Source organism: Cynocephalus volans, chromosome 2, assembly GCF_027409185.1.
Source record: "Cynocephalus volans isolate mCynVol1 chromosome 2, mCynVol1.pri, whole genome shotgun sequence".
Lineage (NCBI taxonomy): Eukaryota > Metazoa > Chordata > Mammalia > Dermoptera > Cynocephalidae > Cynocephalus > Cynocephalus volans.
Window position 1 is genome coordinate 133,855,600 of NC_084461.1, and position 23,292 is coordinate 133,878,891.

General features: G+C 41.2%; 1 protein-coding gene across 2 annotated transcripts; it reads right to left on the reverse strand.

The window, feature by feature from the left end:
• Positions 1-1,102: 1,102 nt before the first annotated feature.
• Positions 1,103-22,232, reverse strand: SLC36A3 (solute carrier family 36 member 3). Of its 2 annotated transcripts, none has more exons than XM_063086845.1 (10): positions 22,099-22,232; positions 18,192-18,282; positions 16,648-16,736; positions 14,154-14,249; positions 10,226-10,310; positions 8,725-8,943; positions 7,081-7,179; positions 6,535-6,701; positions 4,176-4,345; positions 1,103-1,371 (listed from the first exon to the last, which is right to left on the reverse strand). In XM_063086845.1, exons 1-10 carry the CDS (start codon positions 22,230-22,232, stop codon positions 1,103-1,105), a joined length of 1,419 nt encoding a protein of 472 aa, XP_062942915.1. The 2 variants fall into 2 exon arrangements, with proteins under 2 accessions (XP_062942915.1, XP_062942916.1); XM_063086846.1 differs by lacking the exon at positions 22,099-22,232 and adding an exon at positions 19,479-19,510 and having other exon boundaries at positions 18,192-18,279.
• Between the last annotated feature and the right edge of the window lie 1,060 nt (positions 22,233-23,292).

Sequence of the window (23,292 nt, forward strand, 5' to 3'; positions counted from 1 at the left end):
ATAGATTAGCTTGCATTTTCTGGACTTCTACCTGAGTAGAATCATATAGTTTGTTCTTTTGTTTGTCTGGATTCTATCACTCAGCATAACTACTTTGAGATTCATCTGTTTTATTGTGTGTGTGAACAGTTTCTGTTCATTGCTGAGTAGCATTCCATTGTATGAATGTATCACAATTTGATTGTTGATACACATTTAGATTGTTTCCCACTTTTTTGCTATTACAAATAAAGTTACCGTGAACATTTGTGTACAAGTCTTTTTATGAGTATATGTTTCCTTTTTTTTTTTTTTAAGGTAAATGTCTTGGAGTGGAATAATTGGATGATATGGTAGGTATATGTTTAGCTTGTAAAGAAACTACAAACTGTTTATCAAAGTGGTTTCACCATTTTCCGTTCACAATAGCAGCATACGGAGTTTCAGTTACTCCACATCCTTACCAATACTAGCATGGTTAATCCTTGTGACTGGAGGATAATTGCTTTTTTTCACTTTCAGAATGTTGGAGTTGACAGAGCCCTCCATAATCAGTTAGTCCAACCCTTTATTTATAGGCAGGAAAACTAAGACTGAGAAAGAGGGAGAAACTTGCCCAGCGTCCCATAGTAAATCAGTGGCAGAGCCAGTGTTTGGACAAAGTTACTGCTAAATTCCATTTTGTTCTGTCTGTGGTTCTTCCACTTAGAATATCTAAATAGAAAACTCCCTTCCCCCAATACACTCTTTTCTAAGTGTGATGCTTTAAGGACAACTACTTCAGTATAGAGAAAACAATTTCTTTTGCATTTGGTTGGCTGCTGTTTCCAGGGATATTGGGGCAAATGCCACCCCTTTTTGATTAAATGAGGCTGATAATACAAATGGTTGAATATGATTTTGGTTCAGAGTTACAAAAGACTGCCAAAGAAATCCAAAACCCAAAACAGTGCAGCTTGAGAGTGAACAGTATTAACTTGTGTCATCAGCATTTCTCTTGGAAAGATAAAAAAGCCACTAATTGATATAGAGATGTTGGCGTTTGATGAATGTGTATAACATCCACATGGAAGTTAAACAGGGAACGGGAAGAAGGGAGAGCTATTAGAATAAAAATAGATAATTATGCATAGACACCTGTGGAGTTGGCCACAGAATGGTTGATAGGTTGGGTCAACTCATAGAGGGCTTGGTATGTCCCAAATATACACCCCAAAAGGCCCAGGATGCTAATCACGATGTCTTTTGCAATGGTGACATAGTCCATGTCCTCAGAGTAAAAGGTGATAATTTCCAGTAAGGGTGGGATGATGAGGGCCAGGGCGCTGCTGCTCACGGAGCCCACCAGGGAGATAACCAAGTCCAGGCGGGGGATGAGGATGGCTGAGACACCTGCAGCAAGAGGAGAAATTTAGAACTGCTGAATGTCCCTGCAAGAAGAGAGCTCAGAAATTATTGCTTTGGAGGACTGGAATTCCACAGATGTCTCAGAGACTGCTTTGGAGAGGTGAGAAGGAGTCTACTGCAGGATTGAGCAATAGGTCAGGCACCACGGCTCCAGACTCCCACTCCTGTTTTAACCGCCAGTACAAATACTCTCCTTTTATATTTAATCTATTGGATTTTCCACAGATAATATTTATTGACAAGGTTCCTCTACCACTTATCTGTTGTAAGCTCCTCATTGTAGAAATGGGGAAATCTAGAGCCCTCAAGAAAACAGGACTTGCTCAACATTACACAGAGCTGAGACGAGAATTCACTGGGATGCCTGATCTCAGGTTCTTTCTACTATGCTGCCTCTCATGTACATAAAAGAACTTGGCACACAGTAGGTGCTCAATAAATGCTCGACTCTTACCCGGACACTGAATCAAACTTTTTCCTATCTACATAATATAGACTCTGTCTAGAAGCAAGGATGGATAAAAAACAAGAGTGTTCCATTGGGGTCCAAATCTCAACCACTTATTTTCTTATTTGTAAGAGGATTCTGGTAATTAAGCAGGACATAAAACATGAAGACAGCATTAGGCTGCCCTTCTCTTCTATAAACACTCTTAAATCTCCATCTCTTATACGTACAATGAACACATATCATGAATTTTCCAAGGGAGTCCAATTTTGATAATGTTTGAATGAGTAAATATATGATTTATACAACCATATGATTTTTCTTTCAACAAATTAGAGAAAACGTGTTCTAAGAAGCATCCATACAAGTTTGGATTTTGGATCTTTAGGAAAACATCACGTCTTTCTGAAATTGCTCCAACATGTCCAATCAGAGCATGAGAGACTCATAGATTCTCACGCTCGGGAGTCCATCACCCTTCTGATGACATGGTCCCTGTCCACAGCTTTCCATCATCAGATTTTAATAAGCTGCTTACCAGAGGAAGTACAGAGAAAAATCAGCATCTGTTCTGCAAGAGAGCTCACACTGAGGGGACAGAGAAGATATGTTCAAGGAAAGCTATAATGCAAGGAGGACAGAGGAGTGCTCTAAGAGGCTCAGTTCTGGTGATGCCAACCTGCTACTCAGAGCCCTTTCATTGCTCCACATTGCCCAACTCCTTAGCACAAGACCCCTTAAGACCTGGGCCCTGCCATATGCTCTGACCTCATCTCTCATCACTCCCCATTGCTTTTATTTCTCTAAAGGGGCCATAGGCAAATACTTGCCTCGGGTCTGTGCACAGCTGGCTCCCTACACGTGGAACATTCTTCTCTCCTCCATCTAGCTCTCACTTATCTTTTAGTTTTTAACTAAAATATCACTCCACAGGAGAGAACTCCCTGGCTTGGCCCAGCCTGAGTTATAGGACCCTTTTATGTGTAGAGTATGTCCTCTACTGACAATTGTAACCATCGTCTGGTACATCATTATATATTATCTTAACATTCATCACAATGTGCTGTAATTATTTCCTTGCATGTATTTGCCACTCAACTGTAAGCCCTGTGAGGAGAGGAGCCATGTCTTCTTCATTGTCCATTATTGTATCCCTAGTGCCTAGCACAGTGTCAGGCATGTAATAGGTGCTCGAAAAATGATTGTTGAATGAAAGATAACAGAATTGATGAAAAAAGGAGGAGGAAGTGGTCATTCATTATATACCAGAAGTAGGGCACGTTTCTAGCCACACTCTCCCCTATACTGATTATCCTGAACTACACAATCTTTCTCTTCATCTTACACCCTTCCTATCAGGAACAACCTCAAAACAGGTTCTTGGTATAGACTGAGAACTGTCTGTAATACCTTAACTCAAGCAGGAGTGCTGTTTCTGCTTCTAGAACTCCAGATGTTAAAGCTTATTTGATAGCATGTTCTGCTGCTGGACAGCTCCAAGAGTTCCACAATTCCTCCTGATTCTGTACTGAGATTTGATTCCCTCAATTTTAAACTCTGACTCCTGGACCCCTTAAGACTAAATGGGCTCTCTGTACAATAATCCCACAGGTGTTCAAGGACAAATATAGAAATTCCCTGAGCCTTTGCCTCTCCAGGCAAAACATCCCTAATTCTTTTGCACACTCCTCCTGGGGCACCTTTTCTGAAACTCTTTCTCTGAACATGCTCCATGAAGGAAGGAAGAAAAGGATGAAGGGAACAGAAAAGGACGCACCCAAGAAACTATCTCCAAGACATTAACAAATCAGCCCCTTGGGGTTTTCCCCTACAGTTAAATACCACTTCATGATAGCGGATATGACTAATTTATGACAGGAAGGAATATAGCTCAATGGAAGATGTAGGCTTTGATGCTACACAATCTTTGTTCAAATCCTGGCTCTGTCATCTAGCACTGTATGATTTGGCATGTTACTTAATTTCTCTGGGCCACAGTTTTCTCAGTTGGTAATATTATGTTGCTAAGCTGCCATGAGTATTAGATAATTAGATAATGTCAGTACAGTGCCTGGCATATAGGAGTGTTATTGAATGAATTATAATTCTTTCTCCCATAAGCCATCCAGTGTGTACTTTCTATGTGTACAAATTACTGTAATATCTAATATGTGGTAGTTCTGTTAAGCCAAGAACATAGGTGGAAAAGTTGAGGTCCAGGGGGATGAAGTATCTTGCGCTAGGTCACAAGGAAGGCAAATGGCAGAGCCAGTGATGGTGGGGAAGGCACCGTGGTTCCTAGCCACAGCCTTGGACAGGAGTGCCCTTTTATCCTACTCACAGGTGAGACAGACCAAGCCTGTGCGGACAGACAGGTCTACAGACAGCGCCCAGTTCTCTGACACCTGGGAGATGGCGAATGGAATGATGATCTCAGCTGGGACATGGAACTGGAGAGCGTAGGTGAAGAAGATACCAATAGAGTACATCAGCTTGACTGACTGGTACAACCTGCAGACAGATCGATAGGATGTGAAATGTGACGTGGCTCCTGGGAAGGCCACTCAGGACACACTTATTGCTCAGAAGCTGGCACTTGTCATTGAGTTATAGAACTGGCTAATGTCCAATGACTCAGGCCAGGGTGGCCATCAGGGCTGCCTGAGAAGCTTATTAAAAATGCACATTCCTGGAGATTCTGAGTCAATAGGTCAGCAGCTGAGGAATCTATGCCTATTTTCTCTTTTAATTTTTTTTAAAAGGTAATATCTGCATAGAGTAAAATTCACAGTACAAAAGCCATTCAGTGAAAAGCATCCCTCTCACCCTTGATTTTCAGCCTCCAGTTCTCCTTTCCATAGGCAACCACTCTTACAGTTTTCCTGTGGCCCTTCCAGAGATAATCTGTGTGAAAGTAGGCACACACATGCACGCACATGCACGGCATACACACATGCACGGTGGCATTCCTCTACACTCTATTGAGCTCCTTTAGTTTTTCATTAAATATTTGTTGGAGATTGTTCCCTATCAGTACATGTGGACATGGCTCTTCTATTTAATAGCTACTTGATAATCCAATTGCATGGATGTACTATAATTTTTAAAATCAGTCACCAATTAACAGATATTTAGGTTATTCCCAGTCTTTTGCCAAACAATGCTGCAAAGGATACCTTTATACATATATCTATGCACATATAATACACAAGTCCAGAAGTAGAAATGCTGGGGAAAAGCACATGTGATTTAAAATTTTGATCGCTATATTGCCCATTTGTTGTCCTAATGTATCGTCACATCCTTGCCAAAACGGTGTGTGAATACATGTTGGTCTTCAGCATTGTATTTTTAAAAAACTGGCATTTCTATTATCTTTCTAAAAATCAAGGGGCCATTTTAAGCATTTGCCTGTGAGCAGTTTGCTTATGCCCTTTGCCCATTTTTTCTTAGGTTGTTGGTCTTTTTCTTATTGGGAAAGGATATTTAAGGCTTCCCTGGAGAAAGTGATGACCAGCCAGGTTCACATCAGCAGGTGCGAAGTCCTCAGGGAGCTCAATGCCCGCATTTTTCAGCTGACGTCCCCGGAAGGAAAGCACCCTGCCCAAGGTCGCTAATGGCAGCTCAAATGGCCCAAGATACAAAAACCATATTAGGATGATATCTTACTTGTGAAAAATAAAGCATGACTGTAAAGAAATTCCACATGTATTATCTAGTCACCACCATAACACAGTGAGGTGGGTGGTGTTGGTGACATTTCCCTCACTTTACAGCTCTGGCTTTGTGGGAGATGGATGCTCCAGCTTCCCACTTACCTCGGAAAGGCCAAGGCTGTGGGGATGCATAACAGTGATAACAGCAAACACTGGATGAGTACTTCATGTGTGCCGAGCACCGTTCTAAGCATTTTCTGCATACTAAACCAGTTAATCCTTACAATCTCTCCATGAGGTGGTGTGGCAGTCAGCTGTGCCCTTCACCAAATACTTCCAGGTCACATAAGAACCAGGATGCAAGTCCCATTAGTTAGTTTTAGAACTTATGCTCTTAAACACTTGGCTATACTGACTGCTTAGTCACTATGTATGCAATACTACTATAATAATGATAATAGCTAGCACTTGATGAGTGTTTACTATGTGCCAGCCCCCAAAATATTTCCTGGGTGAATGCATGAATGAATGAATGAATGAATTAATGATTAAATACAAGAACTCCAGACCAAATACCAACTGGGGCACAGAAATGGCAGCCTAGGTCCATTTCTGGAATTGGGGGCCTGAGTAGCAGTCCATCTGTGGGACTCCAGTCATTACTTTGGAGTTATACTTTTTGCTGGTGCTGTTTCTGTTTCCAGATCATTCCTGTTTTAGGGCCTTTACACTTTAGAGTTAGACAGATTGGATTCAAGTTTCAGCTTCTCACAATGTGAACTGAGAAGTTACAGACTCTCCATATATCAACTTCCTCATCTATTAAGTGGAGTTGACAATAATAATGCTAACTCACAGGGCTTTTGTAAGAATTAAATGAGATGAAAATGCACAGTGCCTGGATTAACAAATGAACCCATTATTATAATCTATACTAATAGGAATGGTTACTATTTTGTTGCTAATGATGACCCAAGAGAATGTGCTGCTTAGGCTCAGATCCCATCCTCTCCCTACCCCCAGCTGTGGCAGACAGGGACATACCAGCAATTGGGCAAGTTGAGGGTGATGCTGACCTGGGTGTCTGACCCAAACTTCATGTAGCCCAGTGTCCCCAAGCAGATATAGAGGATGATGACAAGGGACATCCCCAAGTACAGAACAGAGGTAAAGTGCTGTGGATTCTTCATCTGGTTTTTGAGAGGCAGAACCTGGAGGTGAAAAGGGTTTTGGGGAGAAAAGGTAGAAAGAGATGTGACACATTGTGAAAGAGCAAGGTTTTTCCACAAGCACAGACGCCCTTCTCCACTGGGCTCAGACTCAAGAAGGGACCTTCACACAAGGCTACGTTTTCTGTCATATTTTCTATTGCCAGGAATGACCTACTCTATCTCGGCTGATTAGTAAATTCTCACTCAGTCTTCAAGGCTCAGTGTGGTGTGTGGAGAGTAGACGCCCTGCATGTGGGAGCTGACTTTCTTCTCATCAGGAGAAGATCATACTCTGTGCTTTTCATAAATAGTATTAATTTAGACATCTGGAACTGCGACTGGCACTAGGGCTCATTCACTCAAACCCCATCAATCTTACCATACCGATGCCTTCGAATGTGAAGATGGCCGTACCGAAGAACAGCAAGAAGGTCTTCCAGTTTGCCATTAAGGGTAGGTTGCTGGGAAACGGGATTCCCTGAAAGAAAGTAAAAGAAGGGTTTGACTTTGCCGTGGTGGAAAAGCCATCCCAAGTCTTTGCCTGGTAGAAAACTGGGTTATACCTGACTTTGACGGGGACAGTGCTAAGAGAACCTGTAAAATATCTAGAGCTCAGTCAGCCTTCTCATCTTTTAAAAAACTTATTTATTTTGTGGTCAAACACATATAACATTGAATTTACCGTTTTAACCATTTTTAATGTATACTTCAGTGACATTAAGTGCATGCACATTGTTAAGTCACCACTGCCCATCTTGCAACATTTTTCATCATCCCAAACTGAAACTCTGTATCTATTAAATAATAACTCCGCATTATCTAGCCTCCTGGTAATCCCTACTCTGCCTTCTGTCACTATGAATGTAGCTATTCTAGGTACCTCACAGAAGTGAAATCATATAATATTTGTCCTTTTGTGTCTTACTTCACTAGGCTTAATGTTTTCAAGGTTCATCCACATTGTAGCATGTATCAGGATATCATTCCCTTTTAAGGCTCAGTAATATTTCATTGTACTTATATACCACATTTTGTTTGTTCATTCATCAGTCTATGGACACTTGGGTTGTTTCCACATTTTTACATGCGGAGAAAGTGGGACACAGGGAGGAGAAGGGAATTGCCCAAGGCCACTCTGCAAGTTAGTGGCACAGCCCAGATAAGAATTGAGGTTTCCTGTTTCCCAGTCCTCTAATGCCTCTTTCGCATCACTTCTCTCAGGGCTGTGTGCTCTACTAGCTGGTACAGCAGCTCTCATGAATCTAGGGGGAATGTCGATTTTAATAGATTTCTGTGGTGGGTAGAGATGTCACATCCTAAACTCCAGAACCTGTGAATATGTTATGTTACATGGCAAGGGAGAATTAAGTTTTCAGATGGAATTAAGGTTGCTAATCAGCTGACCTTAAAATAAGGAGGTTATCCTGGATTATCTGGGAGGGACAAGGGTCCTTAAAAGTGGAAGAGGGAATCAGAAGAGAAGACCAGAGGGATGGCGGCATGAGAAAGACACAGCCTGATGTTGCTGGTCTTGAAGATGGAAGGGGCGGTGGGCCAAGGAATGCCAGCAGTCTCTAGAAACTGGAAAAAGCAAGAAAATAGATTCTCCCCTAAAGCCTCCAGAAAGGAATGCAGCCCTGCTGACACCTTGATTTTGGTCCAGTCAGACCTCCAGAAATGTAAAATAAATTTGTGTTGTTTGAAGCTACTAGATTTGTGGTAATTTGTTAAAACAGTGATAGGAAACTAATACAACTCCAAAGAATTTCAGACTCAAAGAAATGAAATTATAATAATGGAATCGGAAAAATTATGTTCTGTTTATCAATTTCCTTGTCTGTAAACTGGAGGAAAAGGTAGTACTTCAAAAATAGTAGTGCTCCTAGATGTCACCTTGGCATAGGCTGCTCAGAGCTGGGGATCACTTTCCTCACCTTCACCTGCCCATTGTGATAATAACCCTCCCTGGGTGTCTCAGAGGCCCTGGACCCTGCCCCCTTCTGCTGTGGTTTCAGGCACAGACCTGCAAGATATAATGAAAGATCAGAACCGTGCTCCCCAGGGTGGTGATGTTGGCCAATGTTGAGAAGATGGACATCACCTTGAGGTTCTGGATGAACACCAACAGTATCAGGAAGGGCAGGATTGTCAGCATGTAGAAACGAATGTCCAGGTTAGGGGTCAGCACCAGGATCTTCCTGGATTGGCACGTGTTGGAGGTCACATGGGCTTCTTCCACTATCTGATAGCATAGTGAAAGGCAGTGTAGTTAGGGTTCCTGATAAAACACAGGATACCCAACTAAATTTGAATTTCAGATCATTAATAGATAACTTTGCTGTATAAATATGTCCCAAATACTGCATAGAGCATATTCATAGTTAAAAAGAATATTATTCACTATTTATCTAAAATTACAATTTAACTGGGTGTCATAAATTTTTCTTTGCCAAACCTGGCAATCTTAACTGTAGTGCCCATGATTGTGACAACCAGAAACCCTTAGAATTATTAAATCTCACTGCTGAAGGGTCCTTTTTTCATCTAGCCTAACCTCTTCTTCCCTCATCAAATGGTTGCTTTCTTTTGCACATCCAGAGAAAGGAAATTCATTGCATAAGAATGTCCTCTTCAACTTTAGGTAGCCCTAAATGTTGGAAAGCTCTGCATACTGGGCAAAATCCATCTGTTTGAATAATCCATCTACAATACTTGTCATAGTTCTTTCTGGATGTTTGGGTGCAGAAAAATAAGTATGCTCCCTCTATTCCACAAAGCCAAGAAAGAACGCTATGATTGATGTGTGTTGTTTATTAGGAATGCAGCAATAGAAAGGCTGCAGCTTGTTTGCCTTACATAGTTGGCCCCTTTTGAATCTGCAGATTCTGCACCTCGGATTCAACCAACCTTGGAATGAAAATATTAGAAAAAAATTGCATCTCTACTGAACATGTACAGACTTTGATCTTGTTGTTATTCTCTAAGCAATTCAGCATAACAACTATTTACATAGCATTTATACTGTGCTAGGTATTAGAAGTAATCTAGAGACAATTGAAAGTATACAGGAGCATGTGCATGGGTTACCTGCAAATACTATGCCATTGTGTATCAGGGACTTGAGCATCCTGGATTTTGGCATTCACAGGGGTCCTGGAACCAGTCCCCACAGATACTGCAGGATGGCTGTGTTTAGTTAGGCATTTTCTTACATGACAACCCTGAGATATGTAAAGTAAATTTCACCAATGCTTTCCAGGCTAAAAATTCTCAATTATTTCTGGTTGGACATGATTGTGACTCTCTCTGTTTATCTTGGTTACAGTTTTCAGAAGTTGCTTTGGCTTCTCTATGATCCTTTAACTCGTGATTCCCAGTATGGAGAGAACTCCCAAGTGTGGTCTGATCAAGGGAGTAGAAATAAAGCCGTCTCCTCCCATGACTCGAACACTATACTTTTGCTAATGTAGCCCTAGCATCAGGAGGTCTGCATTTCTCACTCTGCCCAGAAGGGGCATCTTTACCTGTTGTAAATTGTCTGCCATAAACATGAAATAAACACTGCAGAAGCCCAGCTGGGTGATGATTAATAGGAAACTGACAATGTACCTGGGAAAAAAAAAGTAGACAGAGGCAGAAAACTAACATTAAAATCATTTTGTAAGAATGTGCTTATTTTTTGAAACAATTATTTCTGTCAACACTGATTTAAAAAAATTTTTCCCCACATTTTTCTTATTTTGAAAATTTCCAAGCCCACAGAAAAGGTTGAAAGAATAGTATAATTAACATCCATATACACTTTAACTAAATATATTGTTAATTTTTTTTACCCCAAATATCGTTATGTATGTGCATATGTACGTATGTATTCATCCATGCATACACACACACATGCATTTTTCCTGGAATCATTTGAAAGTCAGTTGCAAATATCATAATACTTCAATTCCAGATACCTCAGCATACCTCTCTTAAGACTATGGTAGATGGAAAATCAACTTCAATATCCCCAAATATACCAGTGGTCTTCCAAAATTTCATGGAAGATTTATTTAAAGAGTATCTTTTAATTCTATTTTTCCATGAACTTTTAAAAGTACTCTCATATAGTCCATATTTAAATACTCCAATTCTCTCCAAAATATGTTTTGTAGCTATTTTATTTTGAATTTTTTGATTCAGGATTTAATCATGACTTGTATATTGCATTTGGCTCTGTTTCTTCTGTCTTTTGTTAACATAGAACTACCCTATATATATATATATATATATATATATATATATCCACCTTTTTTTATTTTTCATGTTGTTGGCTTTTTCCAGAGAGTCCAGGCCAATTGTGTTATAGAGTGCCCCACATTGTGGACTTGTGTGACTGCTTCCTCATGGTTAGACTCAAGTCAGCACTTTTGGCAAGAATACTATGGAGGTGATATTTTGCGCCTCTATTTCATCACATTGGGAGGCACAGGACGTCCTGTTGTTCTACTGTGTTGGCGACTGTGATCTCTCCATTGTAAATGTATGTTTTCCCTTTGTAATCTGGGGGTTAAATGTTGAGATGGCATAAATATCCTATTCCCCTTACACCAATAGTTTTAACATTTTTTGATGATTCTTTCCTGAATCAATTATTTCATCAGTCCTCGCAAGGCGGTGATTTTCTAATTCTATCTATCATTTCTTCTGAATTTATCAGCTGGCATTTAAGAGAGATATATTCTTCCATCCTCTTTTTTTTTTTTTGTATCACAATAGAGCCAAACTATTTTTTAATTTAAAATATTATACTCTATTATTGTCATGATTCTTTTGGTTTCTTAAATTGACCCAAATTTGGAGATGCATTTTTTTAAAGGAACAAAAATATATTCCGCTACTTAGATTCTAATGTTTATATAAGTGTTCTTCAAAACTGGGTTTAGCAGCAACCAATTTGTTGGTTGAGGCACATGTTAAAAATACAGATTCCTGGCTCTCCAATCAGCCTGCTGTGTTAGAATCTTTGTGTTGTCATGTGAGACTTAGAATTATGTATTTTCGCTTTATTATGGAGATTTTCAAGCATATACAAAAGCAATGAGAGTAATTTAATAAATCTTCATATACCATGAGGCTTCAACAAGTATTAATTTTTGCCAATCCTCTTCTATTCCTTCATCCCCACCACAAACATATCTAATTTGTCAGAGTATTTGTAGCAAACCAGAGACCTCAAGTCATTTTACCTGTAAATTATTCAGTATGCAGCTCTAATAGAGAAGGATTTAGAAAGTATAACCATCATATCATTATCATCACTTACAAAATTAACAATAATTTCTTCATATCGTCTAATATTTAGTCCATATTCAGATTTCTCTGATTATCTCAAAAATATCTATCTTACATTGATTTCCAAACAAGTTTACACATTGCATTTTTAAATCAAGTCTCTTAAGTTTTTTAAAGTGCTGTATTCCCTTTGCCCTGTTGTTTTCTCTTGCAAGTTTTTTATTTTTTGTTTGTTCCTGAGGATACCAGAACATTTGTCCTGTAGTATATCCTATTTTCTGGGTCTGGCTGATGATTTCCTCATGACATCATTGATCTTGTTCCTCTATCCCCTGTGTTTCCTGTAAAGTGACATTAGGTCTAGCGGATTGATCAAATGGAGATTCCTCATCAATTTTTCTGGCAAGAATATTTCAGAGGTGGTGCTCTCTACTCCCTACTGTATCCCATTGTGAGAATTAAGTTAAGTTTGGCCTAAAGCGTTCTTCAGAAATAGTGAACTGTAACCCAAATTGATGTGTAAACAGACTAACCTACTCTTGTAACCTAACTTGATGTGCTGGCAGACGGCAACCTACTCCTGTAACAAGTAGCAGAGTCTCAGCCCATCACAGGCATCCAACTGTTCTGTACCTCACTTCTTTTCTGTATGTGACTTCCCTTTTCTGTCTATAAATTTTAATTTATAAATTTTACGTAGCAGTGGTGGAGTGTTCAGAATCTGTTCTGATTCTGGGGGCTGCCTGATAGATGAATTGTTCTTTGTTCAAATTAAACTCTGTTAAATTTAATTTGTCTAAAGTTATTAACACAAGACACACCATCTATTGCTGTCCAATGTCTAAACATGCAGTGCTAAGATGCTAAGATTAGTATATGGGGTCAGGTGGCATCAGTGCATTCTTCCTTTGAAAAGTTTCCCAATCACCTTTCCCCTAATGGCTTGAGCATCCATTAATGACTGTTGCCCACATGAAATGGGCAGTTTTTATTGTTGTTGTTTTTGGTGGCTAGCTGGTATGGGGATCCCAACCCCTGATGAATGGGTGGTTTTTAATAAAGCTCCCCAGGTATCTCAGTGCGCTACAAGTTACAAATCATTGGCTTAAATAAAATATTTTTCTAAATGTTTCCAACACTTTTTCAGTCACTGGTCCTCCTGAGAAATGGTACAGTGTAGCGGATGGGAGCTAGATGTTCTGAGTTCCAGTTCTTGCTCTGCCACTAAACTCCTGTGTGATCCTGAGCAACTTTATTGCCCTCTCTGAGCTTCATTTTCTGTATTTGAACAGGCATGGATAAGGTGATCTGTAAGGGCCTTTCTTGCCCTAAATATTTACTCAGGGTGTCATCAAAAATTGATAAACCTTGGAGAGAATGGATGCACAATCGTAAGGCATCCATTATTACTGCCACGTGATCTCACCTTCCTGATAACTGGAGTGACTCCTGATCAGGAGATCAATGACCTACTGAGAATTCCAAAAAAAGAGTGGCAGAAGGGATCTCAGCAGTCATGACTTTGCGGGGGAGGCTGCAGTGAGAGACAGGTGATGTCTATGCTTTGGATATGCTATTTTATCTTTGTGAGCCTTGATCACCTCATACCTCATACTTCCAGGACAATAAAAACCCACCCTGCCTGCCTCACAAGGTTGTTGAGATGATCAGAGGAGCTAAGACATAGAAAACCACTTTGTATACCATTAACTTTTTATCAAGCAAGAGAACAACCTAAATGTTCACTATTAGGGGAATGGTCCAATAAAACTGTGATAGACTGGAGAACCTTGTGAGTTTTAAAAAAGAATGAGGTAGATCTATATGTACCAATGTGGAGAAAAACTAGACATATTGTTAGATAAAAAGCAAATTTCCAAAAATTATTCTAAGTAATGGACAAGAAAATATAAGACCAATTAGATATTGCTATTCACACACATACTGATGCACCTGTAGAGAGAAAAAAAATCTAGAGGAATATTTATTAATTAGGTATCAATGATTATCTCGGGTAGAGTAAAGTGGGTGATGGGGCTATTGAGGGAATTCTCTATATTGTTTGACACTTTACAATAAAAACATGTTCATTTAAAATGTGTGTAACTAGAAATAAAGGAAGAACAGGTGAGGATTATTGTTGTGTTACTGTACCACTATGTCTGTGGCTACTACCTTCCCCACACGGAATGTGTCCTCAGCCAGGTGTTTGGGCAGGTTTCAAGGCTGTACATTGTGGCCTCTCCATAGTTCACAAAAGTCTTTTGCAGTCTAAGGGGAAAGGACAAATGATATGTAACTTAAAATACTTTTCTTAAAGGTACAATTTACTCCTGAAGTGAGCAATTATTATACAAGTATATTTGTGTGTTAGCATCACATGTTCTGTTAATTTTCTAGCAATGGTATACTCTATGCTTTAAAAACTTTCAGGAGTTTGCTTTTTATTTTATTTTTTTTCTTTTTTTGCAGTTGTCCTTTAAAGCACAAATGTTTAAGTGGATATCATTGAATTTGTTCTTTTTGAATTAACAGTAGCTATGCATTGATTTAGGTCTGTAAAGCAGAAAAGAAGGGATATGGTTGGGGGAGGAGAAGGTGGGAGAGAAGCGGTACTGGTGTGGCTAAAGGGGTGATTTGTCTTTTCTGTATTTACGTTCCTTCCTTCCCATTGACAAGGGCCTGTCTTGGACTAGATCCCATGCAATGGTGATCCGTAGGATACTGCCCAGCACCCCTATAGGATGTAACACCCATGTTCCAGCCTATTCCTATTCCTTTGTTCCTTTTTCTAGGGATCCCTTTCTAAGAGTGGGGCAGGCCCTACTGTAGGACTGTCTTCGTTTTTTGCAGGATCAAGAGGGAGCAGCAGCAGGTTGCCAAGATCCCAGATGCACAGTGTTAATTGTAGGACTGAGGAGAGCACCTGGGAGAGAGAAATGGCCCCAGACATGCTAGGAACCAAGGTTTAAATCCCAACATGCCCCTCTGATAGCCAGTGATCTTGACCAAGTCTCTTTAGATTTCTGGGTCTTAGTTTTGTTGACATGCGGTCTAGGTTCTGGGGAGGAGACAGCAAGAGATGGATATGGAGGTGCGTTGGGAATATGGCATGATCCTTCTATTTTTATTATTGCTCACTATGATTGGCATTTGTACTATAAATGAGGTCACATGCATGGGACTGGCAAATATGTTAGTTTGAGGGTTGCAAATTCAGAAGCTATGGGGATCAGACAGGTATTGGTAATGGGGGAGTGGCAGAGGCTGGGTATGACAGGATAAGGCCTAGTGTAGACAGTGGCAAATCAGAGAGGTACTCTCTAAAAGGGGTTGATCAGGACTCAGCTCAGAAGAACAACAAAGGAATGAAGGCCCAGAGGTGCCACATTGTCTAACTGATAAGAAGGCAGTTTTTTTTTTTTTAAATGTAAAAATGCCAGGTTTTTAAATGTTGGGAAAAAACAACAACAAAAAACTGTGGAAGTTCCCAAAACATATCTGAAGCCCATAGTCAGCTCTTGGGTCACCACTCTGAAACCTTTGCATTAGAGAAAAATGAAAGACAAGTCATCAGAAAAAAATCAGGGGAAGGCTGTCAGGATGGCCAGATGTCAGAAGCCTACCTGGTGATATAGTGATCCAAGCTGGCTTGAGGGAAGAGAAGGTTTGCAAAACAGTTAAGGGTGAGGTCAGACAGGTCTTTGAATACATGCTCTGCTACTTCCTAGCTGCATGACCTTGGGCAAGGCATTTAAGCCTCAGTTTACTTTTCTGCAAAATGGGAATAAAAATAGAGCCTGCCATAGAGGTTTGCTGTAAGTAGTAAAGAAAGCTTGCAAAGCTCTCGGCACAGTAACCTGGCATGATGTAATTACTCAATAAGTTTAACCACTGATCGAGTAAATGCTCTTAAGTGCTTTGTGAGCAGCAAGGGCTGTGTGAATTAGGTGTGACTGATATATATTCCAGATACACCTATTTGGGTTGTGATAGTTGGGCTTTATGAGGAGTTTCATTTAATATCCCTACTGTGACTTATGAGGTCTTTCTTTACATCTCCAAGGGCCTATTTAGATTTGCATGCCTTGGGAGCAGCTGAGCGCTGTGGATCTCAGCATTATTTGTTTTCAGTGCATCTTTCTTTTCTTTCTGAAATAGTTTTTGCGTTAGAGTTTCAAACATACAGTCATGGAGTATTTCATGTATGCTTTGTTAATGACTGAAGTCATTGTAAAGTATTCATTTCATGGATAACTATGTTTTTTACTTTTACTAAATTGCCCTAAAAGGTGTGTGTATTGGGGTGGGGAGAGGTTGGAGTGGGGAGACTAAAAGGAAGAGAAAGACATCTCTAGGTATCTTGCATGTACATGGTAGTCTGTAGGCGTTTTTGCATTTTTCATCACTTTTGAGGCTTCCAGGTAAGGAGATTTAGGCTGAGAGTGGTGTAGGAACTTGACAAAGTCATCCAGAGCAGAGTTGGGTCTGCACCTGGAGTCCCCAGTTAGGATTCTTTCTTACCCCTTCCACTGCCTCTGTAGACTCCAGAGTGGCAGGGGCAGTGGCCTGGAGAAGTGGTCGAGTTAAGTGGGTCAGTGGTCAAAGGAAACACAACATACCCTCAGATGGGCCTGGTACTGGGGTGAGAGAGGAGAGGTACCCTCACCTTTGACTGAGGTGATGAGCACAGTTCAACAGGATGACCATGCAGTGCACAGTGAGGATCCCAATGGCCAGCAGGCTGATAGGACCCACCTGGCGGGGAAAGGAGAGGCAGGACGGTGAGCTGCTCCCTGACCACTCCCACACCCCGGCCCACCCATGGTCTGTGTGCTGGAGTCCTAGCATAATAAAGCTGTCTCTGGGATGAGGGACCCTGCCTAAATGTCCTTGTGCCCCCAGATGCTCTGGTTTGAATGCTCTTCTTAACATCATTGCAGAGTGGCTGCCCAACCTTTGCTAGAATACATATAGTGACAGAGAGCTCACTACCTCCCCGCACAGCCCATGCCTTTTCTCATTGCCTTGAGTTCTACCCTCCTGGAGTCCCTCGAGGTAAATTCAGTTCATGTTACACCCTTAGCCCTCACCTCCTCTGAGATACTTGAAGAGCAAGCTTCCTCTTAGGACTTACTTCTCTTTGTCTAGTACAGTTTATCAGCAGGGGCACTATTGACATTTTGGGGCAGATGATTCTTTGTTGTGAAGAGCTGTCCTGTGCATTGTAGGATGTTTAGCAGCATCCCTGGTCTCTACCTACCAAGTATCAGAAGCACCCCCCACCAAGCTGTGACAATGGAAAATGTCTCTAGACATTGTAAATGTCTTTGGGAGAAGGAAGGCACAAAATTATCCCCCAGATAGTCACTGCCCTAGTGTGTCCTATTTGTCAGTATCTGGAAGTGATCAGAAAGGCTCTCTCATCTCCTTTGTTCTTGACACTCATGCCTTTATAGACGTGCCCCAAGACAACATCATCTACCATGAAGAGATAAATGTGGGATCAAGAGAACCATTAGACTCCCTTGGAATGCAGTCTCCACGTGGTGGAAACTTTCCTGTCCTGTTTCCTTCCCTACTCTCAGGGCTTAAGAATACTCAATAAATATTTCTCAAATAAATCATGGTTAGAGGGTCTGGTGGGGTATTGTCTCATCTTTGTAAGAACTTTAGGAATTCCAAGTGATGTAGATATAAGTGGTAGGAAAACACAAAGTGTGGGCAGCATTAATTTTCCTAAGAAACAGTAAAGTTTTAGAGAGGAGGCAAATTTCAAAAGACGGAAAAGAGGACAGTGTATGCAGAGACAGAGGCAGGCTGGTGCAGGCAGAGAGTGGGGATCACCCTCATGTCCAAGCCACTCTCTCACATACCATCAGATGGTTTGCAATAGGAGTCACATACTCAAATGCCTACAGTGACCAGACCGTGAATGTAAATGAGTGAAATGACTGGAACATGATCCTTGGGAGTGGGGAGGAGTGTGGCAAAGTGTAGTCTGTATGAGTGTGGTGCGTCTTTAAGAGTAATGGTCCATTCCCCCCCACAAGATGCTGTTTGGCTACAGGTTGGCTCCAGTGGATTGATGACGACAGGCATATTTCCTGTTGCAGAGGGCACCTTTTGACGAACAGTGCAAAGACTTTAGGAACCCATCACCTCCTCCCCCAAATGGGTCAACCTAGTTCCCATCTCGTAGATGCCTCTTACCAATAAGCCGGCATTTTTTATGGCCAGGGGAAGCCCCAGGAGCCCTGTGCCGATGTTGCATTTCAACAAGTGGATCAAGGTTTGCATCATCCTGTGGTAGGGAGACAAGAGGGTACTGTCAGTGGAAGGGAAGGGAATGGTGGCCCAAAGCTCAGCCTTGTTCCAGCATGTCCAGAAGCACCTGTTGGGAAGAAGGACAAAACCAGATGAAGTGGACTCTGGGGCAACTCTCTGTTCCAGGGATCTGTCCTGGAACATCAGATCCAGAGCTGGTGCCAGTTCAGTTGACTAAACAAATATTGAACACACACTAGGCTCTAAAGAAAAAGTGAATAAAAATTACTACCATTCTGGATAATTCCCTGCTACCAGTTCATTAATCCAATGATTTCTTTCATGATTTATTCATTCAACTAATATTTATTGACACCTACTACACTTCCAGAGTTTAGATAGATAATGAAACAAAATGGTAATAATTGACTCAATTTACAGAGTATTTAGTGGTACCAGGTAGTTTAATTAAACCATTTACTAGAAAAAAGTATCTTCTACCAAGTATGGAGAATTTACTGGTTCTATTCACTCCTTCATTAACTCAACTAATATTCATTGTGAATGTGAATTGCTATATATAAATATCCATGAATTGGTATATAGTACATCCATGCTACTATGCATTGAATAAAGTTTCATAATTTAGTAACAATTGCTACTATGCATACAGAGTGCAGTCTGCCCTCTGTGTCTATGGGTTCTGCACCTGTGGATTCAACTAACTGCAGATCAAAATATGTGAAAAAAAATATTCCACAAAGTTCTAAAAAGCAAAACTTGAATTTGCCGTGTACTGAATATATGTTGAATCCATGTGAATGAAGTGATGTGTAGGCATTGTATTAGGTATTATAAGTAATCTAGAGATGATTTGAAGTATGTGAGAGGATGTGCGTAGATAATATATGAATACTACACCATTTTATATCAGGGACTTGAGCATCTGCGGATTTTGGTGTCCACAAGGGGTCCTGGAACCAACCTCCCAAGGATACCAAGGGACCACTGTACTTACTATGTGCCCGGCAGGGTGCTAGGTCCCAGGATGCTAAATGGTCTTCACACCCATGCTGGCAGCTCCTACCCAGGAAGCTTCAATCCTGATGTGGACTGGGAGGATAAGTTGGAACGGGATTGTGAGAACAGAATCCAAAAGAAATTGACACAGAAAGAGAGTGCAAGAGCACTGAATCCAGAGGTAGGAGCACTGGATTCTGAGTTCTAGCTCTGCCATTAACCTGCTGCGTTTGGTTACTACTTTGGGAAGACCCTTAGCTACTTAGGTCCTCTGTTTTCTCATCTGCCAAAAAAAGGCAGAATAATTCTTGTCCTGCCTATGTCCAGGGATGGTGAAAGAATAAAAAAGATCATGACATGAATCTTAAAATTGTGACATGCTTCATGGACATGAGCATCATAATAATCATCATCACTGTCACTGCCACCTTTGGTTTGGCCCTCACAGTGCTCTCCTGTTGCGAGGATCTCCTGAAGAGGAAGCAGAGCTGGGATAATAGAAAAAAGGGAAGCAAGGGCTGGTTTAAGCAGGTCAAGATGCTCCCTTCACCTTGAACAAAAGGATAGCTTGAGGAGACCATTGGAGGTACAGTCCAAGTCTCAGCCTGAGGCAGAGACCCCCTTTCACTGCCCTGGAACTGGATGAAGGAGGCCAGGAGAGCTGAGACAATGTACAAGGACATACAGTGAGTCTGGCAAGGACATATGGTGAGTCTGGCAAAGACATATAGTGAGACAACCGCCCAAGGACATATAGTGCTCAAGTCTCTTTGTCTCACCTGTTAGGGAATCATGGCAAGGGGTTATGAGGAGACTGAGCTAGGCTTTTGTATTTCAATACCACCCTAGGAGAGAGTCAGGGTGGAGAGAATAGGTGGCTGGGGGACCTCTGTGACTTCCCGCATTTCCATTAGTGTAGTCTGTTCACCTAAGGATAGGGGCACCTGTTGTCCTTTCACTTCCAAGAGATAACTTTTATTTCTTGATAATTGCAATTATTGGAAAATATGTCAAAGCAAAAAAATATATATATTTTTCTTCTCTTGCCAATTCTTTAGCAGTAATTTCTCCAAAAGACGTGCTCTCTCTCCCCACTTCCTGCCCTACTTCTCTAGTATCTCACTTCTTTCAAGTGGTAGCACCCCTTGAATCAGGTCTTGAGGGAAAGGTGAGACAAGGTTTTGGAGAAACCATTGTACCTCAGCTAACAGCATTACACATCAGGGCCTTGGAGAGTGAACACATGTTGGAAGCTCTCCTGGGACTTTTTAAAAAAATTACTTTATATTTTTTCCCTTGAAAAACAATGTTATCATTATAAAAAGAAATTCCAAAAATCCCACCAGTTGGAAATAACCACACATTTTGATTAGCATTCCTCTTGGCATCTCAATTTGCTTCTAAGTGCACAGAATTTTACACAAGAAGAACCATCATACATGCTGAATTCTAACGAATTTACTCTGTGAATAATATGTGCTACATTAGGAAAAATTTTTGCGAGTGGTATTAATTGAATGATATGTTTATTTAGATTTAATTATACTTTTAAAAAGTAGGTAGTGACTAACACAGCACAAAATTCAAAAATGAATGCAAAATAAAACAACTAAAAGACCTTAGGTAATGAATATAAATCCCTTTTCTACCTTTGTCTCTCAGTCCCCCAATTGTCTTCCCGCTGCCAATTGTGTGTGTATGTGTGTGTGTGTGTGTGTATGTACTTTCAAATATAGCATTTGCCAAATAAGTATTTCTATGTTTTATACAAATGGCATTTTAGGATTTAACATGCAACATTGCCATCTAGAAAGGTACCAGTTAAATGCTTCCCAAAAGGACATGAGAGAGTGCATTTCCTGGCACTCTTATCAACACTGGACATTGTCATTTACGATCTCTTTATGCCATGACTATTATCTGATCTGATTACTAGATAAAAATCTGATTGGCAATAAAGTCCTAGAGAAAAAGTTCTATGTGTTGAGTTTGGGGCAGTAAAGGTCTCTAGACATGGGGCTAGCAGGTGACCTTTTGTTCCCTGGATGGATCTGTAGAAAGAAGAGAGAGAGAGCAGAAAAGAGAGAGGGAGAATAATCATAGATGTGAGAGAAAAGGAAAGCAGGCTGAAACTGCAGAAGACAGGGAAAAAAAGAAGGGCAGCTAGCATAACATAGGAAATTTTTCCTGGAATTAAGAAGCTCATGTTGCGAATGGCTGCTGCTACGGGTCCCCGAAGGTTCATGTATTGGAAACTTAATCCCTACATTAACAGTGTTAAGAAGGTGGGAAATCCTACTAAGGTCATTGAAAAGTGGAGCCTTTAAAAGGTAATTAGATTGTGAAAACTGTACCCTAGGGAATGGATTAATCCATTGATGCTTTATTGGGTGGTAATAGGCATGATCTGATGGCTTTATAAGGACAGTGAGTGAGTAGTAAGCCATTCCCCATATAATACCCTGCATTGCTGTGGAGAGTCACCACCAAGAAAAAGGCCCTCACGAGATGTCTTCCCTGGACTTTGGCTTCTCAACCTCCAAAACTGTAAGAAATAAATTGCATTTCTTTATAAATTATCCAGTTTCAGGTATTCTATTGTAAGCATCAGAAAAGAACTAATACAGCTGCTCTTTCTGCGTACTTTGCAAAAACTGGGAAATATCCAGAGCCACAGGGATCGTAGATTCTGAAATTTTTGTCTTTTATCCATGCATCTCCTGTTCAATGGGGACAAGAGTGCTAAGAAGAGAGAAGCAGGAAGATGTAGTCCAGAGCTGCAAAAAACAGCAGCACTTGACCTAAGGTCTGGAAGGGTGGCGCAGTCACTTACGATAGTTCGGCTTCCCCAGCAGGATGGACATTCTCTGGAGTAATGTTACTGCTACTTTCTGAGGGTGACTTAGAACTGTTGTCTGAGGAGTTCAGCTCGTTCAGCTCATTGTAGTCCCTTCCAAGCAATGACATCTTCAAAATGGTGGGTAGGTGGCAGAAGCTCCGGGTTAAGGCCTGTAACAGTTTTGAAAAAGCCTCCGATGGGTTTTTCTCCAGAGAAACCAAGACTGCAAACCTGAGATGCTGGCTCCTAATTCCTGAGGATGCCTGCCACTGGCTGAAGCCTGAAGTGTGTGAATCAGTGAAGCACCAGTGACAGGGGGAACTGATGTGGATTGTGCCTCACCTGGCTCTGGGGGCACTTAAGAGAGTCTCTCCTCAGGAGGATCCTTAGTGCCCCTCACAATTGCTCAGCCACCTGCCAGGATTCGCCTGGGCTTTCAGCCTCTGCCGGTTCAGCCCTCACTGCTGTAGGGCAAAGTGAACAGTGAGACTGGGCCGAAGAAGGTACCATTGGACTGGAGGTCCTGTGCCTGGATGTGGGGCCGGGCTCAGTGCTCTGCTATCTCTGCTAAGGAGGAAACCAGAGCTACCTCACAATGGAGGCTGCTTGGCCAATAAGCTGCTGCAAAGCCCCAGGATGCAAGTGTGGCCCAGCAGAGTGTAACCCAGCTGCCGCCCTTCCTGGGTGGGGGTGAGGAGTGGCTTGTAAGGCTCAATTCAAATGCCACCCGCTCAGAATTTCTCTACTGGAGAGATGTATGGACGGCCACCTATTTGGAACAGAGTGCAAGTAAACTGTTAAAAAAAATCATTTGTTCAAAAAAATATTTATTAAGCACCTAATATATGCTAGGAACTGTTCTCCATGCTGGGAATACATTAGGGTAGAAAGTCTACTATAATCTCTGCTTTCTTGGAATTTACAATCTGGTAGGACTTGTGGAGACAGATGATAAACAAAATAAATATGTCAGATATATGTTAGTTGGTAATAAGTGCTATAGTGAAAAATAATGCAGAAAGGAGGGTGGGGAGTACCGGCTAGTGGGAGGGGTGCAATTTTAGATTGGGTGGTCAGAGAGGGCCTTGCTGAGAAAGTGACATTCGGGTAAAGGGCTGAACGAGGTGAGCGAGTGTGTCCATGTATGTCTTGGGTAAGAAACTTCAAGCAGAGGGAACAGTAAGTGCA